The sequence below is a fragment of the Mastigoproctus giganteus genome, chromosome 11 (assembly GCF_048544385.1).
Source record: "Mastigoproctus giganteus isolate SK-2022 chromosome 11, ASM4854438v1, whole genome shotgun sequence".
In the NCBI taxonomy this organism is placed as follows: Eukaryota; Metazoa; Arthropoda; class Arachnida; order Uropygi; family Thelyphonidae; genus Mastigoproctus; species Mastigoproctus giganteus.
The window spans coordinates 83,826,637-83,850,991 of NC_143585.1; the positions used below are offsets into that span (position 1 = coordinate 83,826,637).

General features: G+C 37.1%; 1 protein-coding gene across 1 annotated transcript in view; it reads left to right on the forward strand.

Annotated features, from left to right (window-relative positions):
• The window catches only part of LOC150078203 (uncharacterized), an 82,368-nt gene that overhangs the window by 19,886 nt on the left and 38,127 nt on the right, over positions 1 to 24,355 (forward strand). The window contains exons 3-5 of the mRNA XM_090384489.1: positions 6,694 to 6,762; positions 8,184 to 8,285; positions 21,104 to 21,159. Of these exons, the coding sequence (XP_090240615.1) occupies positions 6,694 to 6,762; positions 8,184 to 8,285; positions 21,104 to 21,159 (227 nt within the window). The remainder of the gene's footprint in view (positions 1 to 6,693; positions 6,763 to 8,183; positions 8,286 to 21,103; positions 21,160 to 24,355) is intronic.

Genomic DNA, 24,355 nt, shown 5'->3' on the forward strand with positions numbered 1-24,355 from the left:
TTGCCAGTGTTGGTAAAATTTTGCTAATTTATATTGTTCTAATGATTTATTTCTTATATTGCAGAAAGTTCTCATTTCACTGCACCCTTTCCATCTTACAATTATATCCTCATTGCCACTGTACTAAAAAGAAAAAGTTATCAAAACCAGATGAAATTTTTGGCTATAAGATAACCTATTGATAATGCAATGCATACTGGTGTACAGCAGCTATCATATTATGATAGGAGTCCCTCCCACGATAAAAGGGAGTATATGATGAGAGCCTTGTCGATCAATTCGGCCCTGGAAAGATTGTGCAAGGCTCAAGGGGTAGAATTTTTTTTCAGCTTGGTCTGTACTTGTTAACAGGCGAGACTGCTTCTACAGGGATTGGATACACTTAAATAGAAAGGGTGCAAGAATATTTGCTGATGCTATGGAGGCAGTGTTAGGCGGGTCGGAAAACTGCTAGCTTGGGGGGGGATACAAAGACTAATAGATTAACAGTAGCCACTGGCAGAGGTGAAAGAGATTCTTGCACTGCATCTATTGGAATGAGCAGAAGCCTGGAAAACAAGATGCAGGATATTTCAGAGACTGCTGGGAGTCATTGCAGTACAAGTAAACACGTGGGTTGTGTTAGGGTAGCTAAGAATAGGAACAGGTGCATGTATACTTGCGAGTACACCAATGCTAAGAGTTTGGTAAATAAATTTGATGAATTTGAAGTATTGCTCAAAGCATCAAAGTCGGATATTGTTGGGATATCAGAGACGTGTCACACAGATATAAGGAATGCAGAACTGGAATTTGGGGAGCACAATGTGTACAGAAAGGATAGACAGAATAAGAAGGGAGAAGGGGTTATGCTATTAGTTAAGAAACATAAAATCCAAGGAAGCGAAGCCAGTCGACATCGCTGGACAGTGCAGTGTCGAGTCAGTTTGGTGTGACATAAGCATTGGGAGACCAAAATTGAGAGTAGGAGTGTGCTATAGGGCTAATGACTCTGATGAGTATAATAAGAAACTGTACAGGAAAATAGAATGTGCCAGTAAATCAGAGAGTCTTATAATGGGGGATTTTAATTTCCCAGATATTGACTGGAATTTGTGGGTTGGTCACTCACACACTAGCAAGGCTTTTGTGGATTTATTGGATGATTGTTTTCTACATTGGATGATTGTTTTATAGCTGAGAGCAAAGTGGAGGAGAAATTGTTGAAGTTAAACATAAGAAAGGCACCTGGGGTGGTGGGATCTATCCAGTTAAATTAAAGGAGGTGGCAAAGCAACTAAGCAAACTCTTAGTCATAATTATGAGAGCATCCTTTGTCTCAGGGAGAGGTCCCCACGGACTGGAGATGTGCAAATCCCCAATTCACAAAGGGGGATCAAAGGGTGACACGAGCAATTACAGACCAGTTAGTTTAACTTCTGTTCAGGGTAAAATAACGGAGTCGTGGTTAAAGATGCATTGCAGCATCATCTAGACAAGACTGCAGCAATAATTCAGACACAGCATGGTTTTGTTAAGGGAAAGTCTTGTCTGACAAATTTGATAGGATATTATGATGTGGTTAGAAAGGAACTGGATGCAAAAAATAATTTTGATATCATATATTTCGATTTCAGGAAAGCTTTTGACACTGTTGCACATGGAAGACTATTGTACAAATTGGAGCAGAATGGTATTAAGGGTAAGTTGCTAAAATGGATAAAAGGGTGGTTGAGTGGGAGAAGACAGGGTGGTAATTAATGGGTGCTGCTCTTCGTGGAGACGGACAGGGTTCGGTTTTTGGGCCACTGTTGTTTTGTATATTTATCAATGATATTGATGAAGGTATATCAGGCTTAGTGTCGAAGTTTGCAGATGATACAAAGGTTGGCAGGGTTGTTAATGACAGTAATGGCAGTGTGCTACTGCAACAGAATCTAGATAATTTGGGCAGATGGGCTAAGAAGTGGCAACTGAAGTTTAACCTTGACAAATGCAAAGTACTGCATATGGGTAGAAGTAACCCTAGAGAAACATACCAACTGTGTGGTACTACGCTTAAGGTGGTTGAAAATGAAAAAGACCTAGGAGTAATGGTGCAGTCAGATATGAAGTTTTCTGAGCAATGCAGACAGGCTGCCAGGGCAGGTCTTGGGGTTTTGTCAATGATATATAGGAATTTTGCTAGCAGGGAGGAGGTGGTGATTGTCCCTCTGTATAAGGCAATGGTCAGGCCGCACCTTGAGTACTGTGTATAGGTCTGGAAGCCTCATTTTAGGAAGGATGTAGATTTGCTTGAGCGTGTACAGAGAAGGGCAACAAGATTGGTGAGGGGAATGAAGGGATCCTCTTACCAAGTTTTGCAAATTGCAGTGGCTGGAAACTAGGCACCTGCGCGGTGATCTGATTGAGGTGTATAAGGCCTTGAATGGGTTGAGCATGCTGAATTCTGATGGGATCCTTCCACTTATTCAGATTACGCACCTAAGGGGGCATAAATTCAAATTAAGAAAAGACAGATGTAGAATTGATGTGCGGAAATTTGCCATTACCCAGTGGGTGGTTAATTCCTGGGACAAACTTCCAACTGTCGTGGAAGTTGATAGGTTAAATAAATTTAAGGAGGAACTGGACAGGCATTTGGAGTGGAGGGAATGGTGCGATTTTTTTTTTTTTTTTTTTTTTTTTGGCTGATGTTGCATAAGCTCATATACTTGCATCACATGCCACTACTACTACTACTACATCAGCATGTTTGGGAGGCAACTAGAGGGAATAAAACCCTTGATTTGATTATCAGTAGTGATTCTTCATGCATTAAGAATCTGCAGATAAAAGAACCACTGGGTGGCAGTGATCACAGTGAGCTGAAGTGGGATTTACACAAAGAAGTAACTACCATCAGGGGTAAAGGGAAGGGTTTTTGCTTTCATAAAGGCGACTACAATAGTCTGAGATAGTATTTAAATTCTATACAGTGGGACCAACTAATGATGTTACCAAAAGCAAATTCAAAATGGGAAGCATTCAAAGAAGTTATCTTGGAAACTACTAGGCTTTACATACCAACTAAGAAATATTGTTCAAGGTTTAGGCCTCAATGGATGTCAGATGAACTAATGAGACATATGGCAGAGAAGAAAAATGCATGGGATACATATAAATTAACAAGTGACACAGAAGCCTATGATAGATATAAGTTGATCTCTAACCAAGTTACAAAGGTGGTTAGGCAGGCGAAGGCAGATTACGAGAAATCTTTGACAAAGGATGCAAAGAGAAACAGCAAAGAGTTCTTTACTTATGTAAACTCTGGAAGGAAGGGGATTAATCAGATTGGTCAAATGAGACAGTGCTACATCAGTAGATTGGAGATGTGCAAATGTGACCCCAATTCACAAAGGAAGATCAAAAGCTGACACAAGCAATTATAGACCTGTGAGTTTAACTTCTGTTCCAGGAAAATTAATGGAGGCACTGGTTAAAGAAGCACTGCAGGATCATTTAGACAAGACTTCAGTTATAGCTCGGACACAGCATGGTTTTGTTAAGGGGAAGTCTTGCCTGACCAATTTGATTGGATACTATGATGCAGTCACAAAGGAACTGGATGCAGGGAATAACTTTGATATTATATACTTGGATCTTAGAAAGGCTTTTGATACTGTTGCACATGGAAGACTGCTGCACAAATTGGAGCAGTGTAACATTGGAGGCAAATTGCTGCTGTGGGTAAAGGGGTGGCTGAGGGGGAGAAGACAGAGAGTGGTAATCAATGGACACTGCTCGTCGTGGACTAATGTTATTAGTGGAGTCCCTCAGGGCTCAGTGTTGGGTCCATTATTGTTTTCTGTATTCATAAATGATATTGATGATGGTATATCAAGCTTAATGTCCAAGTTTGCAGACGATACAAAGGTAGGCAGGGTTGTCAAGGACACTACTGACACTATGCTGCTGCAACAGGATCTGGAAAGGTTGAGCAGATGGGCTGAGAGGTGGCAAATGAAGTTTAACATTGACAAATGTAAAGTACTACACATGGGAAACAGCAACCCCAGAGCAACGTATCAACTCTGTGGTATTACACTGACAGTAGTAGAGAATGAAAGGGACCTGGGGGTGGTTGTGCAGGCAGATATGAAGTTCTCTGAGCAGTGCAGACGGGCTGCAAGAGTAGCTCATGGTGTATTGTCAATGATATATAGGAATTTTTCTAGCAGGGATAAGGAGGTGATTATTCCCTTGTATAAGGCAATGGTCAGGCCACACCTAGAGTACTGTATACAGGCCTGGAGGCCTCATTTCAAGAAGGATGTAGAGCTGCTGGAACGAGTACAGAGAAGGGCAACAAGATTAGTGAATGGAACAAAGGGGTGCTCTTACGAAGAAAGGCTTAAGATTTGCAAATTACAGTGTCTGGAGACTAGGCACCAGCGAGGTGATCTGATAGAGGTGTATAAAGAATTGAATGGTTTGAGCAAGCTCAATGCTGATGGGATTCTTCCTCTCGCTCAGAATAATCACCTGAGTGGGCATAAATTCAAATTGAGGAAAGACAGATGTAGGATAGACGTGCGGAAATTTGCCTTTAGCCAGCGAGTGGTTGGTTGGTGGAACAGACTTCCATCCCTTGTCGTGGAAGTTGATAGCCTAAATAAGTTTAAGGCTCAGCTGGACAGGTATTTTGAACGAACAGAGAGGTGAAGTGGGAGTGGGCTTTTTTTTTTTTTTTTTTTTTGGCTGATGCTGCATAAGCTTGCTTTCTTGCATCAAATGCCTCTACTAATGCTAATGCTAGTACATTGTGATCAGTGTCCCCCAGTGGTTCCTTTATCTGCAAATCCTTAATGCATGAATAATCACTGCTGATAATCAGATCAAGAGTATTACTCCCTCTGGTTGCCTCTTGAACATGTTTCTGTAGAAAACAGTCATCCAATAAATTCACAAAAGTCTTGCTAGTGTGCAAGTGACCAACCCACAAGTTCCAGTCAACATCTGGAAAGTTAAAATCCACCATTATAAGATATTCTGATTTACTGGCCCACTCTATATTTCTCTTCACAATTGCTCATTATACTCATCAGATTCATTAGGGGCCTATAACACACACCTACTCTCATTTTTCCTTTCCCAGTGCTTATGTCACACCAAACAGACTCAACATTGCATTGTCCACCAACATCAATTGGATGCACTTCCTCAGATTTTGTGTTTCTTAACTAACAGCATAACTGCTCCTCCCTTCCTGTCCTGTCTATCCTTTCTGTACACATTGTACTCCCTAAATTCCAATTCTGCACTGCTTATATCTTTGTGACACCACGTCTCTGATATCCTAACAATATCTCCCTTTGATGTCTTGACTAGCACTTCAAGCTCATCAAATCTATTAACTATACTCCTAGCATTGGTGTACATGCAGGTATACATGCACCTGTTTCTAGTTACCCATATATTTACTTGTTCCACTATGACTCCCAGCAATCCTGGAAATAACCATTACCTTGCTTTCCTGGCTGCTGTGCATTCTAATAGAAGCAGTGCAAGAATCACCTTTGCCTCTGCCTGCGGCCACTGTTAACCTTTTAGTCTGTGTATTCTCCCAAGCTAGCAGTTTTCCGACCCACCTAACACTGCCTCGATAGCATCCGCAAATATTCTTGTTCCCTTTCTATTTAAGTGTACACCTTGAGCCTTCCACAATATCTCCTGGCCCAAATTGATCAACAAGGCTCTCATCATATACTTCCTCGTATCGTGTCTGGGCAGAATTGCAGACACTTTCAAATCAACCCTAACTCGCAAATTTTTTTTCAACATTGACCTGTACTTATTTTTATTATTAGTCACATGGTGCAAGGAAGCCTGAGGCTTTTGCTGCACCAGCCAAAAAAAAATTTCCGCATTACCCTGAGAGAGAGAGAGAGAGAGAGAGAGAGAGAGAGAGAGAGAGAGAGAGAGAGAGAGAGAGAGAGAGAGAGAGAGAGAGAGAGAGGAGTCAGAAATTAGAAGGGAATCACCAAGAAAGAGAAGAATGATGATATCCAGCTCAGGACCCTGGGTGTACCAAGCCCATATTCACCAGATGTGAGCCCCTGGGGTTGACTTGTTTAGTAAATATGCAGATCTCTTACTCTTAATGTCATTAGTTCCAGCATGTACAACAGTATCACCTTTTGTGCCTTTAAAAGATGATATCTGCTCTACAATGTCATCAACTTTTGCCCCTGGCAGAAAAATATACTGCATTACTAATACAGTATATTAGATGGTTTTATAATTTATTATAAAAACCATCTATCATTTTATCAGTAAAATATCTATGGTGATATGAATAAACTAATAAGTTTTATGTATTAGGTTATTCATAAAACTTATATGTACCAGTATTATATAAGATCAGATGCTCAAACTGAGCCAGAATGCAGTAGGATGCTGATTTGTTCGATAACGCTGCTTTTATAAATTGTGTTCACTTGTTAAACTTCCAAACGAAGTTTTTACAATGTTTGTTTCCAAAATGAACACATTACTAATAATGAAACAAAAGGAGAAAAAGCAAAAAAAAAAAAAATCACAGACAATGTACACAGTATGTAATGCTTTAATTAAGTTAAACTGGTACAGTTGCAGAGATTCTAACAGTATAGTATTTAAATTTTTTGTAATATTTTGTATTTTTCTTGAAATCACTTCATTTATTTTCAGATTGCATGGAAATGTTTAATATCTTCAAGTCCAAGAGACAAGTACTGTTATATATTCCAAATCTAATAGGTACCAATCTTTAGATTTTTACAATTTTGTTTTTCAAATACCCAATTTAAATATTTTTTTCTACTTTTTTTTTATAGTTTCCTTGTGTTAAATCAGAACTAAAAAAATGAAACTATATAAAATACTTTCCCTACTACAGTTGTGAACGTTACTTAGCAGTGTATTATCGTTTGAGGTTAATAAAGACAGGCTTAAAAACTTTTACTTCCAAACAACAGTAGTAGCCCCAGTAAATACAAAAATCAATTTTAAATAAAAGTAGATTTAACTGTTACAGAATTAGTACAATCTGGAGGAGAAGATTTTTATTTTATTTATTTATTTATTTTTATTTTTTCAAAAAGAGCTGGAGTTCAGAGGAGATTTGACTGTAAGAGGGCAAACACAAAACATGAGGAAAAGAAACATCAGTGTTCTTTACTTACAGTGCAGTTGCTTCCAAGTGTTGATGCGATTAGTTGATTAGTTAAAGAAAAAGAAAGATTAGTTGACGAAAAGCAAGGAATTCAATTCTTTAGAAAAAATCAATTTGCTCACTAAAGAATAATAACAAAGATAAAAGAGCAAGTAAAGGAAAAAATTAAGATTATTTCTAAAGGACATAATTTTAAATACACACAAGTATGTCGTTCTTCTTCAACAGTAGTGTTTTCTATTCGAAGTTCGAGTTGAACCTGCGAGCGATGTGCATCACTACATGAGAGCAAAGGATACTGTAACAAACTTAGCTCCATGCCACACAATTTTAAAGGCTTTTGCAAACTCTTGTATAATGATGTTTTACAGTTCTTATATGCCTGAAAATTTTTTTGTAAATTTAACGTGAGTTGTGGTAAAATACATAAAACACCAAGTAAGAAACTTTCTTCTTTTTCACATGACCATGTGAAAAGTGGCCTGCAATTAAGAAACAGTGAAGGAGGATGCAAAGATGAAGAGACACAGGAAACTGGTACTGCATTTATAGAAATGAATTTGAATAAAGATATAAAAATATGAAAAACTTATATTTGGCAGGGCCCATTTAAACACTCTCAGAGACCAAGACTAGGAGTAGTTTTGCTGCCCTAAATCACCTGAATATATGTGTAATATAGGTAAATTTTAGGGTCTCCCTACTGCAGCTAGGGCTATGCCTCCACCCCTATCCTTATATGCACTCCTGCAATTTAATCATCAGAACAAAAGACTTGACAGTTTAACTTAATATAGAAAAGTTAAATAGTTATGATCTTTTCTGCTTATGGCTTTTAATTTATGTTAGCTTACTGTGTTATCACTTGCCTTGGTTTTCATGTATTTTTTGGATGATCTTTTCCAAAACATGTCATTTGCATTACCAAGTACAGTAGTTGCATGGAAAGGTATTGTACAATTTGGTTGGTCTACATACTCTGGAATTTTTTTTTCTCTCCTTCTAGGATACCTAAGGACAGCACTGATAATCACAGCTTGGATATGTGCAGAAAGTGGTTTTTATTATTGGTTTCTATTTCTTTATTCAGTATCAGCATTATTAGATGGTAAGTTAAATAATAGTTTATTGTAAATGTTTTTACTGGTAACACTGGTCTGCATAGATTTTGATGTTTCCAAAATTCGTGGAGTTTCTGGGTGTGCTTTCAGTGCTAATTCTAAAAATTGAAACCATTTTTATCTATTACATACAGCTTTTTTTTTTTTTTACGAGAGTAAGAATTTTTTCCTCAGATATACATTCCATGCAATATGCATACTGCTTCCTTTGTGACTGTATGCAGGTATAGACATGTTTAGACACATTGAGACATGCAAATCAGCTGTATAAATGTGAAGTGTTTTTCCTGCATTCGCTTGTTTTTGAACATATACCATCAGATCCCAAATCTGACATTTGTGATCTAGAGGATGATGTAAACTAGGCATGGGCAACCTTTCCTAGTTCGGCGGCCAAATTATCATTCTGTCTCCAAGTCAAGAGCCTGACCAAATTATTAAATAAAATAAATTAATATTAAATGAATTAAAACAAGTTGCTACTTCATATTTCATTTATTTATAATATAATGCTTTGGTATAAAGCTCTACATAAATTTTATAATACAATGAACAACATAACAATTTAATGTGAAAATTGGCCTTGTACTTGAATTATGAGACTATCAATATTGACGTCAATATTACTTAAGGGTAATTGCACAGAATTTTCGAGGTTTTCGTCCGTTACTCTTGTCCGAATTTTTGATGTATTGTATTTCATCCTCGAAAAAAACTGTTCACACATATATGTGCTGCCGAAAAGACATGATTTTTCTTGAAAAGGCACGTAAATTTGTATATTTTTCTTCCACCAAATAAAATTTATAAAAATCCGTCAAAGCAATGTTGTTAAATTGTGATTTTAGCACTAAATCCACCTGAAGTTCCATCTGTAAGTTTTCTGGCACATTATTTACATCAGCATCCATCGGACGAACAAATAAAGCGAATGTGGAGTCTTTGTTTTGGAAGTCGGAAAACCTTGTATCAAGTTTCTCTATTAGTGCCTTCAGTTCTTCTCCATAACAATTATAAGGGATATTTTTATGAGTTGCTAGAGTAGGAAAATGATAACAATTTTTAGCTCTTATCTGACTTTCCAACAATCTTAGTTTATTACAAAAAGCTTTGACATGTCCATGCAGTTCATGAACCAATTGTCCTTGTTTTTGCAATTTGAGATTCAGTTCGTTTAGGTATCCGGTGACTACAAGAAATGCTAAATCACACACCCACTCATCATCTTTTACTTGGTTAATTGTGTTTCCTTTTATGTCCATAAAATCTGCAATGTCTTGTCTCAGATCATAAAATCGTTTTAACATTTTACCTTTACTCAACCACCTCACTTCACAATAATAAGACACATCTTCATAATCCGAAAATAGGTCTGCCAAATACGCCTTAAATTGGTGGTGATTAAGTGCACATGACTTAACAAAGTTAATACTGGCTACTACAACTTCCATAACATTTGTAAATTTAATCAATTTTGCACACAGATTTTGTTGGTGGATAATGCAGTGAAAATTTGTTAAATTTTCCTGATGGATCTGTAGTTCTATTGCTCTTTCATGAACTATTCCAATAAATCCTTCCGTGCACCAAACATTGCAGGGGCTCCATCAGTGCATATGCCAGATAGTGAACTCCATTTAAGCCCAAATCTCTCAAAGGCTGTGTTGACTGTTTCAAATATATCTTCACCGGTAGTTGTTCCTTTTAACAGCTGAAGCGCCAATAATTCTTCTGTGATGTTGAAATCCGCATCAAGTCCTCGAAGAAATATTGCTAGTTGTGCTGTATCGGAGGCATCGGTGCTGTCATCCGAAGCAATTGAAAATGCTTCCAATCTAGCAATCTTCTCTTTTAAACTTTTTTTGATATCATCAGCCATAATTTCTATCCGTCGGACAACAGTACGTCTCGACAAAAGAATATTCTCAAAGTCTTTTTTCTTTTCAGGACATATTATACTTGTAACATCCAGCAGACATTCTTTGATAAATTCTTCTTCACCAAATGACTTAGAATGCTTAGCGATTTTTTCGCTTACCACAAAGTTGGCTTTGACAATGCTGTGGTGCTGCATTCTTTGCTTGTTGAACATTTGCTGCTGGGTATCCAAGTTCTTCTTCAACTTCTGTATTTCATCTTTTCGTAGTTGTCCGTCAATTTTTTGGTGATAGTAGTAGTAGTGGCATGTGATGCAAGAAAGCAAATGTATGAGCTTATGCAGCATCAGCCAAAAAAAAAAAAAAAAAAAAAAATCACACCATTCCCTCCAAATGTCTGTCCAGTTCCTCCTTAAATTTATTCAACCTATCAACTTCCACAACGACAGATGGAAGTTTGTTCCAGCAATTAACCACCCGCTGGCTAAAGGCAAATTTCCGCACATCTATTCTACATCTGTCTTTTCTTAATTTGAATTTATGCCCCCTTAGGTTCGTAATCTGAACAAGTGGAAGGATCCCATCAGAATTCAGCGTGCTCAACCCATTCAAGGCCTTATATACCTCAATCAGATCACCGCGCAGGTGCCTAGTCTCCAGCCACTGGAGACTAGGCACCTGCATGTCTCGAAGTAAAGTGTCTCTTCAAGTTGTATTCTTTGTTGACAGATACGGATTCCTTGCACAGCAAACATACAGGAAATCCTTTATTCAGAATAAAATAATAATCCTCCATCTAGTTGTCTTGAAATTGACAATTCTCTGCATCTACTTTTCTTTTTTTTTTGACATAACCCCTGACATTGTCCCAAATTTATAAGCGATATTCAGAACTGTCAAACACACTGTTTTCTACATCGCAGGCACTGAACAGAACACAACATCAACACAGGCACCGAACAGAGCACTACATCAATGCAGGCACTGAACTGACACGTTGTAACACGTTCATACACGCCACTAGTCAAAGTGAGAAAGAGACCTTGGTGGGAGAAAACATGGTGTGGTTTGCGCAAGTCATATGACATCAGCTTAGTGTGAGTTAGTAGAACACACCATGTTTTCTCCCACCATGAATCAGACAAACTTCACTGAAATAGATTAGGGCCGGATCAAAAGAAGTGGGGGGCCGGATACAGCCCGGGGGCCGCCCATATGTGATGTAAACTATTATGATGAAGAAATTTGTAGCTGTTTATACAAAGTGAGCTTGACCTCATGAGAGATTTAAATCTACTCAAAAGGGTCTGCAGGGCTTTTGGGGTCAAGATTGAAATCCAAAAATCTGCTGGCCTCAGAAACAAGATTTTCACGGTACAGACATCAAAGAAAGAATTGGTTCCTCGTTTTTCCTAAGACAGCCCAATGATATATTGCAACAGCATTCCTGCAGTTAAGAACTTGTTTAGAATTTTATACAACCAATAGAGTGGAGGCTATTACTGACTCATCAAAGCAAAGCTGCAAAGGAGTTCTCCTTCAAGTGGAGATTTTAAAGTTATCAGTCTGCTACTCAGCCAACAACTTGGTTGCAAAAAAATGTCTTGCTTTCTGTGTGAGTGGGATAGTCAAGCAAGAAGTGAAAATGAGGAAAGGAGAGTGTGGCCACAAAGACAGTCTCTGACACCAGGTTCAAAGAACATTAAAGACAAGACACTAACAGATTGAAACAAAGTACTGTCACCTCATCTACATATAAAGCTAAAGTTTAATGAAACAGTTCATTTGAGCCCTAAATAAAGAAGGAATGAAAATTGAGGGAAGGAAAGACACACAGGAAAAATTCAAAGCAGGAATTTTTTTGGACCTCAAATCCACAAGCTGCTTGTGGATCTGTATCTAAATGATCTGTGAACTAAACTGAAAGAGATGCCTGAATTGGCTTTAAGAATGTGGTATACAATATTTTGGGAAACAATATTATGGGTGCGTATTGTTTCCAAAAATATAGGTACTTCTGTGATTGGCTTCACAGCTATATAGCTGTGAAGCCAATCACAGAAGTCTGTCTATAGCACCTCATCAAATAGGTGCCCTCAATTAGCAGTCTGGTGAATCGTGAATAATGCATCGTCTAAATGAGCAACCAAGTGGTGTGTAGAAGAAAAACTATGGGATTCATGGGTTGCCTGGTTCCTGGGCAATGTGATGCTGTCACCCCCTCTCGCTAGTGGATGAATCCACTGCTTGGCAGGTATATAGGTACACTGCATTCATGTAGATGGTAATTCGACGTCAGTATGGATAAATATCATGAGTTAACAGATTTTGAAAGAAAAATGATAGTGGGTGCCTGACGCATGGGTCACTCTATTGCAAAGGTGGTACAGAAATTGCACTATTCCCGTTCAACAGTATATCTGGAATACGCTATTTCTGGAATAACATCTCATCATGGACAGTGCTGTGGGCAGATAAAGGTGGTGGATGAACGTGGCCACTGACGTCTGTCTCGCATTGTTTCAGCAAACCGGAGAGTGACAGTGGGCACAAATCACTGCCGATTTCAACACCTCCATCAAGACCATCAGGCGAGCATTAGCTGCAATAGGTTATGGGAGCTGCTGACCCATCAGAGGCCCCATTGCTAACACCACGACACAGGACTCTACAACTCAGCTGGGCAAAAAAACACCGGCACTGGACCTTGAATGATTGGAGATGGGTCTCCTGGTCCGATGAATCCCATTTCCAGTTATTTCGAGCAGACGGGAGGGTGCATATCTGGCAGAAACTGCACGAAGCTATACACCTGTCATGTCAACAAGGAACTGTTCCGGCAGGTGGATGGTCAGTAATGGTCTGGGGCGTGTTCAACTGGCACATGTTGGGACCTCTGGTATGTCTAGATGCATCTCGAATGGTCCAGGTTACCTGTTCATCCTTGCAGACCATCTGCATCCCTTCATAGCATCGTGCACCCACAGGGCAATGGACTCTTCCAGCAGGACAATATGTCCTCCCCACAGAGCCATGGTGACTACAACATGGTTCAAAGAACATTCTGCAGATTTTACCACCATGGAATGGCCTCCCCGTCCACCGAACATGAACCCTGTGGAGTATCACTGGGATGCTGTTTAAAGGTCCATTCTAGCTTTGGATCCTCCACCCAGGAATGTGATGGAATAATTGACAGCGGTACAGCAAGCATAGATGGAAATAGCTCTGTAATGCTTTCGTGAACTAGTGGACTCAATGCCTCGCTGTGTGACTTTCCTTATTTTTGGTGAAAGGCGGGCCTACCCGTTACAAGGTAGGTATCCTATGATTTCTGTCCACTCAGTGTACATATATATGCAAATCACAGATCGTTGCAATGGTAATTTTTATAAATTCATAAAAATTGACTACCTGCATATAATGGAGTCATACTTATATTACCTTTTCCCCAGGCATTGCATAGTTCCATCTCTGCACAGAACTAACCTTTCTTCTTCCTCATTTATTCATTCAACTTCTGTTTTCTGGAATAACTTTCCTTCATATGTAGTTCCTTAAAATTACAATCTACAGAAGTTCAAGTCTAATATCAACAAGCATATTCTTTCATCTTCTCAACCTGTACACTGTACTAAGTATTATAGGTTCTGATACCACCAGGTTTGGGGTCTTCATATTAAAAAAAAAAAAAAACATGGTACTGAATTTTGCATTTATCATGTGCATGCACATATAGAATTCTGTATGTATACACAAAGTCAAAAAAGTATATGACTCTGTTGTAAAAATGAATTCCTGGTTTGGCAGTTAAATCACTATAATTTTATACTCCTGTGACAAGAACAGAAATTGAAAGGTTACAATTTATTTATCTTTTACATAATGCTTACCTGTTCTTAAGAGTTATTTTAAATAGAACTAATATCATTGCTAATTAAATAAGTTTTCTGGAACAGCATCTTCCATGACATATGTTGGTTTTATCACTTTTCACTCATTTGGAGAATCCCAGGTTTGAATCCCATCAGAATTATATAAACTCTTTCACTATTAATGATAAGCGGCAGTTAAATCATTGTAATACTCCTGTGAGAAGAACAGAAATTGAAAGGTTATAATTTATTTATCTTGTACATAATGCCTATCTCTTCACAAGAGTTATTTTAAATAGACGGAACTAATATCATTGCTAATTAAATAAATTTTCTGGAATAGCATCTTCCATGACATACGTTGGTTTTATCACCTTTCACTCATTTGGAGAAGCCCAGGTTTGAATCCCATCAGAATTATATAAATTAACTGTTTCACTATTAATGATAAGCATGTCAAAACTTGAGATTGAATCTAGTGCTCTAGAAGCCAAATCTGCCTAATATACTAAGGATACTAAACATTTAATGCATCAAAAATTTCTAAAACAGGCTGTAAATACAGTTTTGCTGATGTTATTCCATCACATCTTTTTTGGAGTTAGTGTTTAAGCAGCCATTAAGTTCAGAGAATACTATCTATAATAAGGTCATGGAAAAGCCTTTTAAATAAAAAAGATCCATATTTTATAAACAAAAAAAGAACAGTCCATGCATTATGGCTTTAAATAACAGAAAAACAAGATGCTCTTATTAGAGTAAAATTTGCCATTTATTTATGTTTTGGCCTCACAACCCAGCCGTGATTTTAATCATAAGATGAGGGATGCCAAATGATCATCAGATATTTTGATTAAAAAAAGAAAAGAGCTTGATGGCATGGAATGAGTTCTTTCCCTGCCCTATTTATTATATTATATGGTTGTAAACACTTTCAGATAAAAAGTTTTATACTATAAGATAGTCTTTAAATTTTGAAAATATTTTCATTTAAACTATAATAATAATAATAAGTTTTGAGTAGCTATAACTAAAGGGAAAAATCATTTGTACTAATAAAACAAAACTTGTTTTTTAATTTTTATATATAAATAGGTTTTTCTTGTTTCTTTGATAATAAATTAGTTATAAAATTATTAGTTCTTTTAAATGCTATCTAAAAAAGAGAGCCGACCTTATGCATTATACATCCTACTTTTCCTCCTCTAATTCCTGCATCAGTTATCTTAATAAGTCTCTTCCTACCATACTATACCATACCATGCATACACAGTGTTTTTCCAGTTCTTAAAACCTGCATTCCAGAGTTAACTCCTGTTTTGTGTTAACTTTTTTACAGTGTTGTTTTCCACTGTTTTGTTTCCTTTCCTTCTGCATGGAAAATTTCCCATATCCAGTCTGTTTCTAAAAACAGAGATAAATCTTTTCCTTATATTATCATCCAACAACACCTTCCAAAATAACTGAGAAAGAAAAGTATTAACACACATTATTATTATTATTATTAGCCATATGGTGCAAGGAAACCTGATGCTTATGCTGCACCAGCTAAAAAAAAAAAATTCTGAATTAGCCTGAGAGAGAGAGAGAGAGAGAGAGAGAGAGAGAGAGAGAGAGAGAGAGAGAGAGAGAGAGAGTCAGAAGTAGAAGGGAACAACCAAGAAAGAGAAGAATGATGACATCCAGCTCAGGACCCTGGGTGTGCCAAGCCCATACTCACCAGTGTGAGCTTATCTTCAAATTCTCCTTGTGATAAATTATTGCCAGTATGAATTATATCAATGTGTTACTCACATTCCACAGAAAAGTTTGAAGAAAACAGGTTTCTCTAGACATTTCAAAATCATTTTATTAGGTTTAAAGAAAGACCTGAGCAAACTCCCATCCTTTGGTTTACCTGCTACCTTTTGCAGTAGGGGTTTCAATTTCTTCTTTGGCCACTTGTGTGTAATGAGCAGCTTTTCTATCTTCAGACTTTTCAACTAGTGTTGGTCTATCTAAGGGATTCTATTCTTTTACCCATATATGCACTCAGTGATCGCTGAATTGTGACAACCCCATCTGTAAAAGACTATGCTGCATAGCTCACAGTATAAAAAGTTGAACAGCTTCATACACTAGCACAGTGGTAATTTGCATCTGGTTGTGCAAGTCAAAGTGATAAAGTGGCAGTTATGGGAAGTAGTGAAGATATCATGGAGTTTCAGGAGGGCATGATTATGGGAGATTATGGTCATGTGTTCCATAACAGGAACAGTTGTCAGTTGCTTACAGCCCACTATGGTTAAGGTGTACAAAGAATGGTGTCAAACAACCTCCCACTGAGAGAATTGTAAAGGATCATGCAAGATGAATGTTCAGTTTTTGAGTGAAGGGGCTGTGTGTTGTATGGGCTCAGCACACAGCACATGCCTAATAGACACCCTCTCCTCACCGATGATCATCATCGTCAGTGGTGAATACTGTAGTGTCAGCAACATGCTAGTTGGACACTGGAAGAATGGAATTTTTTGTGCCGGTCAGATAAGTTCAAATACCTGGTGCAATATGCCAACAGACATCTTCGTGTCCACGGCCTCAATGTGCATGTTGCCCACTACCCAGGCAGGTGGCAGTTGTTGCTTAATATGGGATATGTTTTGCTGGCAAGAAATAGGATCTGTGGTGCATATGGACTAATGTTTCACTGATGAGGTTTACTGGCAGTTCTTAGGAGACCATGTGCACCCTGTCATGTTGCATTTTTTCCCTGGATAGAAATGGGACCTTCCAAGATAATAATGTGCCATGTCATCAGGCCCACACTGTGCACAAATGGTTCCAGGAACACAGTAAAGATACCACGCATCTTGATTGGCCTCCATATTTGCCTGACCTTAATCCTATTGAACACCAGTGACATGTTTTGGAACAGGAAGTGAGCTGTATGGACAAACAACAGTCATATATTCCTTCACTGTGGAAAGCTAGCAGGCAGAATGGCTGCAGATCCATACGGATGTCTTCAGACATCTAGTGGAGTCAATGCCTAAGTGAATAATGGCTGTTATCTGTGCAAACAGTAGCCCAACGTAGTATTAGGTAGGTGGTCACAATTCAGTGGGTGCCTCCATAGCCAGGTGGGCAGGATATGCAGAAAGGTCAGGGAATGACCACCGCATATCCTGGAGCAATATGGTCTTAGTTGCTAATGCTCCTAAAAACCAAATAACAAACAACAATTCAATGATCACCGAGTGTGTGTACACGTATGGGTATCCACAAAGTCCTTGTGCACTTTAAAACTGCAATAACTTAGGTTCTATATGACATAAAAAAAATTACTTAATTTACTCTAATTTTTTTTTTTTTTTTAATTTTTTTCAGGTAATCTACCCTACAAGAGAGAGATGGCTTCAATAGAAGAGAAAGTGAACTGTGTCCTCTGGTAACAAAGGACACATCAGCAGTTAGAAAAACATTTACAACACATTATGCAGCAAAAGAAGCACCACACAGAAATTTAATTTTGAACTGGAAGAAGTTTAGAGACTAGTTCTGTTAGTGATATGCCACAAACTGGAAGGCCCAGAATAAACGAGGAAGCTTTTCCGCAAACCCTACAAAAATCACTAAGGCAGGCATATCTGGAACATGATGTTCCTAAAGCAACATGTGCACAAAATTCTTACAGTGAAATTGCACAAACAACCATACAAGATTCAAGTGCATCAAATAATGCTATAAGAGGAAACAATGCAAGATCAGGTTTCTCTCAAGAGCTTATTATTAATACACAAATACTGTATTAATAATTAGGGGATATGAAAAACCACAAGAAGTCTGGGAACATGAAAAGGATTCCCCTAAAGTCAATGTATTGTGTGCTGCTCTGGGAAAAACATGCATGATTGGGCCTCTCTTTTTTGAAGGAACAGTGGTTAATGGTGATAGTTATTTTGCAAGATATTTTTATTCTTGAGCTTTAGACAATTAGGAATTAAAGCCAATATGGTTTTCAGCAAGATGGAGCACTTTGCCACTTTTCTTAGAATGTTTGACAATTTTTAAATAGTCTTTCTAAACAGATGGATTGGCAGAGGTGGGCCAATTGCTTGGCCAGCATGATCACCCAATTTGTCCCCATTGGGACTTTTTTCCTATAGGAGCATGCTAAAAGCATAGTTTACTCTTCAAAACCTTGCTCTTTAAATGATCTTCATGCCAGGATCACAAATGCAATTAATGCTATAACTAAAACACAATTAGGAAATGTGTTTATGGAACTGCAAAACTGTATCACACTTTGCATCAGTAATGATAGAAGTTATGTTTAAGCTTAATAATCTTATGATTACATACCCTAAAAACTAAAATAAATTATTTCCTAATGCATTTTAGAGATTGCTTTTATCTCATATAGAACCTAAGTTATTGCAGTTTTAAAGTGCACAAGGACTTTATGGATTTGTGTGTGAGTGCATGTGTGATTTTATGTTGATTAGAATCTTGCTACAGATCTACTGATGATAATACACTATGCTCATTTTTCTTGTTTGATAGAAGTAATCTTGTAAAAATAATGAAAATTGCTAGATCATCACCACTAAAACGATTTAAGGCCAGGGGTTAACAGCTTCAAACTCTGAAAATTACACAATTATCAATAACAGAAAACAAATAAAAAGAAATGTATTTTAAATAAAACACATAAACAAAACATTAATAATACAAAAATAATAATAAACCCAGTTGGAAATGAGGTCTGATAGAGAGAAGGTTTAACATTGAGATAAAGAGCTCAGCCTCAATCAGAGAGAAGCAGCAGACATGTAAGAATAGAGAAACTTTCTTCGGTAACTGCAATCCACAGTGAATCTAACCAGATGAGTATCAAGATTCTGTGTCTGATTAGGCATCTGACAAGGTAGCAATCTACCTGTGAGCACTACTAACTCCTTCAGATCTGTGGTCATGTCTAACCCTAAGAAAAACTATTTTGGTGGCCTTTTTAAGATTTTTTAGCAAGCTAAAGCATATGCAGTATGTGAACCAAACTTTATCTGTCAACAAATGTGTGGTTAGAAATAATCTTTTTCTTAAAAGGCTTAATGAGATAATACAAAACAATAACCAGCTAACTAAATTTAACCAAGGTGAGCATTGGCTAAGTAACAAAGTAGATAAATGTCAGTCATTAATTACCTCCCTGGTATGTTTGTTAGTTCCTAGTAACATTTTTATTACATAATTACAATTTTTAGTGGTCTTAATTTTTACCAGTCAGGAAATGTCCAGCTCACCTGTACCTCCTAAGCACAGTCCTGTCCAGATCTAGTGGGAGGCAAACAACTTAAGTTACTTTTATTACTTTTTTTTTTAATTTTATTTTATGAAGTTACTTTTCATTTCTCAAAAGACATCTGTGTTTCAACTTCTACTAAAAAAAATCTGCTTTATATATGCTTGTCTTCAGGACATTTCTTTACTAAGGATAAATTTAATCTTTTGGCCCAAACATATTGCAATTAGTGATTCTTGTACCGTCATAAATTTATATAGAGGCCAGGTGTCAAAATTTCAGATGTTTGTCACTGACCTAAATCAGGAATATGAATATTATTATAGTGCCAGAAAAAATTATGAAACATTAAAAGTTTGAAAATCTCATGCTTGCTGATGCCTGTCATTTTCTTCCAGCTCAGGGAAATGTATAATGTAAATAATAATAATATATATTGCAGCAGTGAGAAAAAAAAAAAGACAATACCTATTGAGACTGTCTCCTTTACTAGCCTAGATTTCATTACAAACTACAATAATAAATTTTGTAAAAGGAAAATATAAAATTTCTATAATACAAATGTTAACAGAAATTATGCATCAGACAAAATGAACACACCTGAAAATTGGGGGGGGGGGGGATTTAACACTGCTGATGATTCTTGTCCTCAGGAAAAGCTAAAAGGCATGACAGTGGATGAAGAAATAATGTAATGTTTCGGTAAAACACAAATTCAGGTGGCTATAGTCCCAAAAACTATGACTTAACACATACCTGTAGAAGATAAATTCCTTTAGCCATGAAAAAAAGATGATGAAACACATGAACCACAATTATAAATACTACTACTTCTAACAGTGTAAAAGCAAAACATACCATAATAATAGTAGCAATGACAAATGATGCAAGAAAGCAAGCTTACATAACATCAGCCAAAAAAAAAACACGCCTACGTGGTTCACCCATCCATACCCTTAAACTTATTCAACCCACCCACTTCCATAACAACAGATTGAAGCCTGTTCCAACAATCATCCACCTGCTGGCTGAAGGCAAACTTCCGCACATCTATACTGCATAAGAGCACCCTTCTGTTCCCTTCACCAAACTGGTTGCCCATCTCTGCACCCGTTCCAGCAGCTCTACATCCTTCCTAAAGTGAAGCCTCCAGACCTGTATACAGTACTCAAAATGTGGCCTAACTTAAACAAAGGGATAATCATCTCCTCATAATGCTAGTCCTTTGAACTTCACAGCATGTCCACCCAGTAATTATTAAAAATAAAATTTCTGATCTGGCAGAAAGAGGCAGACCATCTCAGCAGTCATTTTGAGATTTGCTTTCCATGCTTGCAATGTTTTTTTAATTTCTGCTGGCACCTTCATTATATCTATATTTCTTTTTAATAAGTGACAGACTTCTTTTATTTGATATTCTCTTTCTGTCCTAACATTATTATAATTATTATTTTTTTTAACAGTTATTAACTCTATAAATATTAAATTTACCATCACTTGATATCAAGTGGATTTTGGGAAGTTGATTCATGCATTTCTTTTAAGTAGACTTCTTCATTTTGAATAAAGAGCTTAAGTAAAGTCAGTGTTGGACTTGCATTTTATGTTGATCATGCCTTTTTCTGTGAATGTGCAGTTAGTTACTGTATATAAATATATGTCACTGTCACTGGTGGTGACAAAGTTAACTAATTTTAAAAAAAGGGACTAAGAAATTCATCACTTTTATTTTTGATAAAAAAATAACTGAATTTCATGTTTTTTTACCACAGTTGTTGATGGTTGGTTAGCAAGAAAACTAGATCAAGTATCAGCTTTTGGTGCATGGGTAAGTTGGTTTTTTTCCAATTCTTTTCCTCCCATCCTTACCCTACAAATAGCCTATTTCACAGTTGTTATAATGAAGAAAATACAAAACATAATGGAACTGAAAAATTGTATCACACTTTGCATTTAAGGCCACAATTCAAAGCCTAAAAAAAAGTCATTTATTTTTAGTTTGTTTTTTAAATTGAATTTTTTTTTAAATTTTAGCTTTGCATTATAAATATATGATCAAAAATAAATGACTTTTTTTTTTTTTTTTTTTTTTTGAGCCTTGGCCATTCATTTTAAACATTAGAGATGGTCTCAATTAAATTTAGCTTGGTCCCCAATTAGCCTTAGCCTCATGAAATCCTATTTATATGTCATTGAAAATCTCATCTCAGAGTACAGTAACAGCACATCTAATTTTAATGTCAGTCCTACTTCACTGTACATCAAGGTATTGCCAATTTTTTTAATTATTTTACAGAAAATTATATGAAGGAAAAAAAAAAAACACCTTTCATCACCACAGATTGAAAATGAAGACTTATAAAGAAATTGTTAAAAATTCAACTTCTCAAAGTCTATTCAATGTGGTGGTATCAAACAAATGGAATTAACAAATTTGTGAAACAGAGAGGACAGTCTGTCAAAGGCTTTAAGCACTACAAAATGAAGAAGTTAACAAACTGTTAGGTGACAAACAAGAGGAAAACAAGACTATTCATGTTAGCTTGGGACAGCTAGGGGCCAGTCATAATGGGGGCAAGGGGGTAATCGCAGCACTAAAGGAAGTGAAAGGAAATAAGGCAGCAGGTATTGATGAAATTCCACCAGAGTTTATAAGATTACTTGGGGAAGTGGACATTAACAATGTTAATGTAGGAGTAAGGGCCAGAAGATTTTAAAAATAAAGGTAATGATACCAGTAAAATTTTAGAACCATAATGTTTGGTACTGCATGCAACAAAGATAACGCTAAGAATATTAAACAGGGTGATGATAAAAAAGATAGAGGAAACTGTGGGAGAATAACAGTTTGGTTTCAGCAGGGGGAATAGCACAAGGGATTCAGTAGGTGTGATGAGAATGCTAACAGAAGAACATCTGGAAGTGAACAAAGATGTATGTATATGTTTTATATATTTGTAGATGATTTTTGATCAGGCAGATTGGGTTCAATTAATGATAGTGGGTATACTGTAAAGGAAAGGATTGGTTGGAAGGAAAGAAGAATTATTAGTGGATTATATTGAGAACAAAAAGTAATAGGGTAGAACAAGGTAATGCTGAAAGTTTAGAGTTAAGTAAAGGAAATGGCTAGAGACATTTGGTAATATAGATGAGGGAGAACTGTACCGATAAAAATGGGGAAAAGGTTACTGAGACTTAGGTTTGCAGATTTTATGGCACTGATGCAGATTCTGAGGAAGGAGTGCAGAAACTGGTTAACGGGCTAAAGGAAAGTTGTGATAGGTTTTAAATGAAGATAGAAGTTCTCTGAGCAGTGCAGATGGGCTGCAAGAGTAGCTCATGGTGTCTTGTCAATGATATACAGGAATTTTTCTAGCAGGGATAAGGAGGTGATTATTCCCTTGAATAAGGCAATGGTCAGGCCACACCTTGAGTACTGTATACAGGTCTGGAGGCCTCATTTCAAGAAGGATGTAGAGCTGCTGGAACGAGTACAGAGAAGGGCAACAAGATTAGTGAATGGAACAAAGGGTTGCTCTTACGAAGAAAGGCTTAAGTTTTGCAAATTACAGTGTCTGGAGACTAGGCACCGACGAGGTGATCTGATAGAGGTGTATAAAGCCTTGAATGGTTTGAGCATGCTCAATTCTGATGGGATTCTTCCTCTTGCTCAGAATAATCACCTGAGAGGGCATAAATTCGAATTGAGGAAAGACAGATGTAGGATAGATGTGCAGAAATTTGCCTTTAGCCAGCAGGTAGTTGGTTGGTGGAACAGATTTCCATCCCTTGTTGTGGAAGTTGATAGCCTAAATAAATTTAAGGCTCAGCTGGACAGGTATTTCGAATGAACAGAGGGGTGAAGTGGAAGTGTTTTTTTTTTTTTTTTTTTTTTTTGTTTTTTTTTTGGCTGATGCTGCATAATCTTGCTTTCTTGCATCATATGCCTCTACTAATCCTAAAATGCTAATGCTAAAATAAATATTGAGAAAACAGGGGTTATAAGAGTGGGAAGAGAAAATAGAACAGATGAACAAGTATAGGTATTTGAAAAGCGTGATGGTATAAGAAGAGCAGCAGAGAAATAAAAATAAGAATGGCAGTGAGTAAAAAAGTTTTTGAGAAGCAAAGAAGAATATTATGTGGAAGAGTAAGGATTGGTTTAAGAAAAAGACTGGTAACATATCTGGTATAGAATGTGTTATTTCATGGAGACATGGACACAGAATGGAAGATATAAAACATTGGAAAGTTTTGAGATGTGGGAATGGAGAAAGATATAAAAGATAAGATCGGCTGCCAAAGTAAGACACAAAGAGGGTTTGAGAAGGGTAGGAGAGAAGAGATGTTTGACTGAAATAATCACAAGGCAAATAAAAATTGGTTTGGACATGTGTTGCAAGGTGAAGCACTGATGAAGGATGCGATGGAGGGGAAAAGTGAGTAGGAGGCCCACAGGGAGATTAAGAAAAACTGACAAATGAATTAAGAGGGATGGTAGATATGGGGAGATGAAGAGGAAGGCTGAGGATGGAGAGCTGTGGAGAAGTGGTTGTTAAATTCAGATTATACTTCCTACAATGGTGACAATGACCTCATTATAGGTATGACACTGGTGTGTTATACCGCCTTTAATAACCTCCAAGATGAAAAAAAAAAAAAAAACACTGACAAAAAGCATGTTAGAGAGGCAACAAGAGGAAAACAGTACCCTTGATCTGACTGTCAACAGTGATTCTTCGTGCATCAGGAACCTTCAGGTAAAGGAACCAGTATGTGATAATGATCATAGTGTATTAATGTGGGATTTATTTAAATATAACTAGTGTGCCTGGTGTAAAGAGAAGGGATTTTGCTTTTGCAAGGGCAAAAATCCTACAGTGGTCTTAGAGAATTTTTAAATTCTTTTCAGTGGAGCCAACTGACATTAACAACTGCAAATTATAAATGGGATGTGTTCAGAAAGTAATTATAAAAGCTGCTAAAACATTTTATGCCAACTAAGCAATACTGTTCAAGAT